The 7800-nt window shown below is 60.8% G+C and overlaps 1 protein-coding gene across 1 annotated transcript; it reads left to right on the top strand.

Annotated features, from left to right (window-relative positions):
- The first annotated feature begins 3921 nt into the window (after positions 1 to 3921).
- Positions 3922 to 6701, top strand: LOC121013740 (uncharacterized). Its single transcript, XM_040449531.1, has 3 exons — positions 3922 to 4373; positions 5828 to 5960; positions 6114 to 6701. The coding sequence occupies exons 1-3, from the start codon at positions 4057 to 4059 to the stop codon at positions 6339 to 6341; spliced, it is 678 nt and encodes a 225-aa protein (XP_040305465.1). The 5' UTR covers positions 3922 to 4056; the 3' UTR covers positions 6342 to 6701.
- The last annotated feature ends 1099 nt before the right edge of the window (positions 6702 to 7800 follow it).

Here is a 7800-nt window from a genome sequence, read left to right as displayed (position 1 = left end):
GTGGAGCCTTCTGGGGGCAGGTGAGAGGGGCGAGGGGCTGACCTGAGACCAACGTACCGAGAGCACGGCTTCTCCTCGGCTCCCTGATCTTTGGGAGGCAGGGCGGCCGCTGGGACGGGAGGGGTCCCCGGTGCCGTGCTCGGCTCCCGCTTCCCCGCCAGCAGCCGGGAGTTCTCAGCAACCAGGCCACCGTCCATCTGCCGTCTAGAATAATGAGCTCAGCCCTCGGCTGCTGGCACAAGCCAGCTTTCCTTCTATTCACTGGATTATCCTCACAGTTCCCCATTGTGTTTGCTAATGGCCTCACAGGGCGCAGCCTGTTACCTTTCCCCCCCCCTGCCCGCGGCTCTGGGGGAAGGCCTGATCTCTCTGACCCGAAGGGCTGGGCGTGCGGTGGCAGGAATGCGGCCAGTGCCTGGGGACCCGGGTCACCCTCCCACCCTCCGGCCCTCACCGCAGCCGACGGGCCCGGCCTCAAGTGTCACAACATCGTATGGGACGCCCTCCCCTCCTCGCGACCTGCTTGGGTCACCACATGGCCCATCTTCTGTGTCTTTTTAAGTCCTACCCCAATTAAGCACATGGCTGTCCCCATGGCTGTGACAGATGGCCCGGGTGCCTGAGGTGGGTTGGAGGCTGTGTAAGGGGCCCTCCGTTCACCGACGATTTCCTCATCACCTTCAGAGAAGAGGCGACAGGACCGTGTGGCTGGACTCGCGGCTCGTTCTGGGTTCCAGGCCGGGTCCTGCAGACAGAAGTTGCCAGAGTAGTCCCTGTCCCCTTAGTCTCCCGCCACGACCTCCTTGTGCAGCCGAGGGTGTAGACGGGCAGAAAGGGTGACACGAGAGCTCATGTGGCAGCAAGATGGCTCACATCTCCTGGGGGGGGGGGGTCTGAAAACTCCACCATCAGGAAGGAGTGTCCTATGGTAATGACACCAATAAGTGGCTATTGTCCTTCCGGCTTAGCTGAGGAATGGATCTGTTTACCTAAAAAACGAGATGTCAAAGCACAGAAGCCCCCAGGGACCTGCCCCGACTTAGCGGAGTGTTGCTCGCTGCGCCCAGCTTTCCCGGGGGACTCGGCTTCTTGGGGGGCTGCAGGACACCGGCCACTGGCCCCGGGGCGGCTGCTCTCTGACCGCCACAGGTCCCTAGCCCCTGACGCACACTTATGGGGGGCGGTTCCCGTTGGCGCGTGTGTGAGCACATGTGCGTGCCTGCCCCCGCGGAGGCCTGAGCGCACGTCCCAGACGGCTGCCGGCTTTGTTGTCTGAGGCACAGCTTTCTCCAGATTTGCTGATCTTAAAAGCGGTGACATGCCGTGTCAGATCTGCCCAAAGTCCAGGCACGTGGCCACGTCGAGCATGCAAATGAGTCGGACGCTTGCCCGTGGCCTCGGGGCAGCGGAGCCAGCCTCGCCCCCCCCCCCCCCCCAACCCCCAGGCCCAGCAGGTGCCGTGCAGGGCAGGTGTGCGGCTCACCATATGCTCTGGCCGGGTCGGGTTTCAATTACCCACCAGGTGAGGTGCAGAGGGTGGAGAGGGGCCCACGCTGCCTGCGGCTGCATGAGTCACCTTTGGGCATTCGGTTGCTCTGCACTGACAGCTGTTTCGTGTGCAACTTTGGAGCCGGCACAGCCCTGAAACCCTGGCCACAACAGGCAGAAACGGACAGGAGCTGGCGGGGAGGGGCTGCGACCGCCTGCCGGGAGCCTCCAACCTGGGCGAATCGTTCTCAAGTCTTCTGCGTTTTGGAGAGCTCTGTTACACCCTTAAGAATGAAATCGGGGAATACCACCCAGACACGTGCGTTCTCTGTTTCTCACGTGGTGCCACGTTCGGGGACCCACAGTTGGGAGTTTCCCCGTCCGGCACGGTTGCCACTGGCCACACGTGGCCGCTTAAGTGTAAATTATTTGAAGTCGAATTTAAAAACATTGGTCTCTCGGTGCTGAGAGGTGGGGTCCTGGATAGTGTGGAGAGAGAGCACTCCCATCACTGTGGACGTTCAAGCAGGTGGCGGTGACTGGGAGGCTCAGGGAGGCGGCCTGGGGCTCCGGGCAGAGGCCGGTCGGCCGAATCCTCCTCCATCCTCAGAGGTGGCCGGGGTGCAGGTGTGCCCCGAGAAAGGCCTCCAGAGAGTCCAGCGTGCAGGGACCACGTGGAGCCCTCCCAGCACACCCGGCCGGGCCTGGTCGGCCTCAGTGGCGCATGCTTCCGGGGGAGTCTCTCGTGCCCCGGTCCCGCACGCCCGGAGGAACGCTTGCCCCACGTCAGACTTCTTGCCGTGGCTCCCGAAGAGCGTTCATGCGGCCGGACGGCCCCTCCGCGGGTGCCAGCGTGGGGCCCGAGCCAGGAGCCTGCAGCGTCTCCCAGCCGGTCTGGGTCTCCCTCTGTAATTTATCAGATGATCATGTTTGCATCCAGGGGGTAACGACACACACTGGGGTCTCTCAAACCGAAGCTCTGGTTCTCAAAGGCGCTCAAGTGCAAGCTGGGCCGCGTGCGCAGCAGGGAAGGGGTTCGGACGCCAACGGAGTCGGGGGCGGGGGCCCCCCCCCCTGGGGGGGCGCGCGGGCTTCGCTAGCGGGGCAGCATTTCACAGCACGTGCGGCCAGCTGTTGCGAGAAGAGAAAGCACCACCCCTTGGAAGAAAGGGGGAGATGTGCATCTGAGCGCGGGCCGCGGCCCCTCCCGCTGCCCTTGTTCTGGGGCGGCAGGCCCGCGACAGCTGGGTGTCACTAGCAGCTGCTTTTTCCTGGGGAGAAATTAAAAGATTAGGGGACGTGGGCACGTGCTGGCCTCAGGAGCCCAAACAATGCTTGATTTAGGGGGAAACTTGTCTGGGGAGGCTGACAAAGGAGGAGGCTCCGGGTTGGCCGGGGGGTCAGAGGGGGCCCGGCTCTGCCGGGGACAAAGGGGCCGAGGAGGGGGGCGCGGGGGGCTCGGGGCGCCGCCCAATGAAAAGGGGCCTAGGCGGCAGCTGCTGCGGCTCCAGAAATTTGAGACGGGTCTTTTCACAAACACAAATGCGGGAGAAGAATAGGGGGCCACGCTTAGCTGAAATGGCTCGTTTGCAAATGAAAGGGAGATTGAGAGCCCTTACATTTTCCAAGTTTTCACCTAAGAGGATGGAAAATGGTGAGGGCCCCGAGAGCACGCGTTGGGCCAGAAGTGTGCCCAGCAGATGGGCCAGCCACCCCCCGCCCGGCTTCTGTGTTTACATAACAATCGCGGGCCCTGGCCGGTGGGCGCAGAAGCCTGGGGGGGCCCCCCCCCCCCCCGGCCGCCTGGGGCACCCGGCTGGCCCCCACTTGGACCCGAGCATTTCCAGGCGGGCCCACGGGAGGCCTTTGCTGCAGCCTGTGCGGAGGTCAATTGATGCGCCGGGCTAAATTAGGTGCGCTCACAGCCCAGAAGCCACAGATGACTGAGGCCTGCAAGGGGGCCCCTGTGCTGTGCACCCCTCCCCCCCATGGGACGTCCCACTTCCGGCTGGCTATTTCCACCCAGTGACTGATGCTGCCAGGACAGCCCCTTAGAGGGGCGCCTGAGGCCCGCGCCGCGTCATGACAAGGTTTGGCCCTGACCGTGCCCACAGCCCGCGCCCAAGGGGTCTGAGGGCTTGGCTGTGCACTTCCACTTGCCTTCTGGAATATTTCTGCCAAGAAGGCACAGCTGAGTGAGACCAACCGCGCTGAGGGCCGGGAGTTCTGCACTCCTCCAGACGCCCCAAAGGAGAGAAAGTCTGCGGTCGTGCTAAGAGAGGCGGCCGGCCGCGTGCAGTCCACGCTCATGTGTCCTTTGCTGTAACTGGCGTCGTCGCGGCCGGCGGGGTCTGAAGGAGGCCTGCCGATCACGCCGGCCTTGCGGGGCTCAGCTCCACACGTGTATGGTTGTGCTGCGGTTGTGTAAGAGAACGCCCCTGAGCATTTAGGGCAAAGGGGCAGGATCCCTACAAGGACGCTCACGTGGCTCAGAACAGACCTCGTGTGTGTGTGTGTGTGTGTGTGTGTGTGTGTGTATGCTTGTATGTTAGTGGAGTCTGGCTGCGGATGCCGTGGGAACTGACCTATTGGAGCTTTCCTGTAAGTCTGCGATTCTGCCAGAACACAGAACACAGGTGTGAAAAGGAGGAGACAGGACAGCGCACCTGGGAGCCCACAGTTCTGGGACGTCTGCACCTCGCCTGGGAGCCGCGGGGCCCAGATCGGGAAAGAGGGAAGGCCCGACGTCCCGGCCAGCTCCTGGCACCCCCTGCGTGGGCACAACGCCTGCCGCCTGACGTCCTGGTGACCCACGTGGACCATGTGGGGGAGGGGCAGTGTGGTGTTTGGGGCGCACCTGCCCTCCCCCCCCCCCCAGAGGACAGGTGACTCTGGTGGGGGGGCAGCGTGGGGTGCTGGCAGATCACGGGGTACAACAGTCTTTCTGGGCGGAGGACCGTCTCCTATGACTGCCTATCCACAGACGTGGAGCACAGCGGGGCTCGGCAGGAATGAGATGGAAGTCCCCGTGCGCCCCAGGTGGCAGGTGACCCTGAGGTGCTGTCTCTGGCGATAGGTTTGTCTCCCCATCCACTGAGTCATGACTGCATTAACCAGTTCAGTTGACCACCCTTCTTTTTTTTTTTTTAATTTTTTTTTCCCAACGTTTATTTATTTTTAGGACAGAGAGAGACAGAGCATGAACGGGGGAGGGGCAGAGAGAGAGGGAGACACAGAATCCGAAACAGGCTCCAGGCTCCGAGCCATCAGCACAGAGCCTGACGCGGGGCTCGAACTCCCGGACCGCGAGATCGTGACCTGGCTGAAGTCGGACGCTTAACCGACTGCGCCACCCAGGCGCCCCAACCACCCTTCTTGCTAAATTCGAATTTAAGCTAAATTTCACTATTTTCGCTGTTTTGGTTCTTCTGCCCACACGTCTGGACCAGCCGGAAAGGTCATCAAGAAATGCCCAGGCCCCATCCCAGAACACCTCCATCGGGATCCCCGGGTCGGGGGAAGCTGGGCATGTTGTGCTTTAGAAAGTGACTCTAGGGGTTTTGAAGGGGCATGCAGCATCGCAAAGGGCTGCCTAGAAGGTTGGCCTCAATGACCTGGCTATATACATATATTTTTAAATTTTGTTTACTTATTTTGGGGGGGGCAGAGAGAGAGAGAGAGAGAGAGAGAGAGAATCCCAAGAGAAAATCCCAATCCAGGCTCCATACTGTCAATATACAGCCCGATGCAGGGCTCGAACTCACGAACCAAGAGATCGTGACCTGAGCCAAGATCAAGAGCCAAGACACTTAACTGACTGAGCCCCCAGGTGTCCCAGACCTGGATATATCCTTAAAATGAGCAGGGATGTGGGCGTTGCAGGAGTGATCCTCAGGGCAGGGCCAGGCGTGGGACTTCAGTACGCAAAGACTGATGTTGACCGCCTGGTGTCCTTGATCCCTTACCCAAGACTTGCTCAGGAGACAGGTGTGGGTGGGACGGTAGGGTTTGCCCTGTAGGGACGTGGTGGAGACACGCGCTCTCGGACACCATGGCGGGTAGACTGAGCATCTGTGGTGCATGGATCTTGATGGTGCAAAACCCAGAGGTGTCCCCACAGACCTCACCGGGTAGGGCCCGTGGTTAGTGCTGGTGCAGAGCAAGACGCTGCTGGGTGCTTCTTGAACCTTTCCTCTCAGCCGAAGGTATTGCTAGGTTATTCTGGAAATTGGGTTTTAATCACCTCTTTCTCCAGGATTTCTGGGGCAAACACGTACTGTCTGTTCAGAACGTGGAGGTCTGTATAAAACTATCATTTGTGGTTTCTGTTTTGGCACAGGTCGGACGCAGAGGGATTGTTTCCATGGCACAGAACCCGGGAGAATGTAGCCAGCCTGCCCACAACTCTGCCCGTGCTGGTGGCCGTGAGAAGTGCGGGAGCCCAGCTCCGCGGAGAGGGTGGGCGTGTCCAGGTGTGTCTGGAGGAGCCTTGAGGGCACGGCCTGGGAGCGAATTATTGAGGCATGAGTGCCTGTGGGGTATCTACACAGGATCCCCCCCACCCCCGGCCGCACTGGGAGCTGTATTCTGGCTCTGAAAATCACAGAAATGTGCTTTGTCCTCAGGGAGCCCACGGAGGCATTGCTGTTCGAAGCACGAAGATGCAGAAGGGGACCGTCCATGGGGCCTTGGGGCCCACCAGCCTCAGCACCCATGGGAGCTTAGACAGCAGACGTGTTCCTGACGGAGGCAAAGTGTCCGAGGTCAGGGGCAGACGGGGTCCAGTTCAGGGCAGAGCCTTCCTGCCCGGTCCTTCTGTGCGGGAGAGAGGGCTCCGTCTTCTCTTTCCGTAAGGGCACTAGTCCCACTGTGAACCCCACCCTCATGAACCCCCCAGCCCTCATCGCCCCCCACAAGGCCACCCGCTTCCAAATGCCGTCCTCCTGGGGTTAGGGGTGCAGTTCGCACTCAGGACACCACACTCGTCCCTACGGTCCAGACAGTGAAAGGGAGTGAGGGTAGCCTCACACCGTATGACGTGTCCTTGATGAGGGCATGTCGCGTATCCCCTACAGGACACGAAGGCGCAGCGAGTGGCACCGTTGGTTACCAAACTGGGAAACGCGTTTAAGAAAAGTTCTCAACCAGGGAAGTTGTTTTACTTCCTGTTTGGTAAGGAGTATGTTTGATTTAAAAATTTTCCATTCTTCTGAGAGACTTCAAGCCCTCCGTTCTCAATATCGCAGAACGTGTGTGCGTGCGTGTGTGTGTGTGTGTGTGTGTGTATCCGCTGGCGTCTCCACCTCTCTGCAATCTCCTTCTCACCCAGACGCTGCCTGCATCACCGGGATGGGCCACGTATCCATGGCCACTTGAAGAACAGGGAAGAACTGGTACAGAAAACACCTTCCCCCTTCTTCATTTTCCCGCCAGGAGTGGGTGGCTTTCGTGATAAGCAGGTTGTAGACAGGGCTGTTCTCGGTATCTCAGGGCCGGCGTCCCCTCTCAGAGGCTGGGAGAAGGCTGCAGGGTGTCAGGGACCTCTGTGGGTCACAGGACACCAGGGCCCTCTGGCACAGAGGCCTGGCTGCTGGTGACCTCAGCTGGAGAGAGGGCTCCTTTTGCAAGGTGCTGGCTTCTGGCATCCCTGGAGACCCGCTGGCCCTGCTCTCGCCTGCCCGCCGCAGCCTGCACGTGGGGGCCCAGGATAGAGCACCTGCTCCGTAAAGGCTCCTCCGGTGACACCATGCGCATCCCCGTCTGTCTGAATCCAGGCTCCCTCCGGCCCACGATGTTGGTGCCCCGCGATAGCCTGACTTTGGTTGCTGGTAACCCTGAGTGGGTGTGGTGCTCAATAACCCACAGAAGACAGAATTCAGCCTGCAGAGGTGGCCGAGGAGGAAGCCAGGTGGGACAGCAGGTGGCTGGGGTCCTGGGGTCACTCCGCCTCAGTCCTCATCTGTGAGTTGGGGACAGGGGACGGCCCATTGCTCTGCTGAGGCCACAATCCCCTGAGCTGCGTGCCGGGCTCCTGGAACCGCGCAGCGCCTGTGCCCGCTGAGCGGAAGAGGAAGACCCAAGAGGAGTAAATGCTGCTCGGATGGCCTTCGCCACCAGCTGTGATGCTCCGCGGAGCTGTGACGCGGTGTGCGAATGCGCTGTGCTCGGGGCCTGAGTAATCGCAGGTTCGATTCAACAGGTGTACCTGCAGGGGTGACACCTGCAGATGAAATGCTGGGGAAGGGCCACCTCCGTCTTTATGCTGCTCCCGGTTTCACTCTTGGCTTTTGGGATTCAGAGCTGGACGAGCTG

Source organism: Herpailurus yagouaroundi, unplaced genomic scaffold (assembly GCF_014898765.1).
Source record: "Herpailurus yagouaroundi ecotype Mexico unplaced genomic scaffold, PumYag 199, whole genome shotgun sequence".
Lineage (NCBI taxonomy): Eukaryota > Metazoa > Chordata > Mammalia > Carnivora > Felidae > Herpailurus > Herpailurus yagouaroundi.
This window is presented reverse-complemented; position numbering and strand designations above follow the sequence as displayed.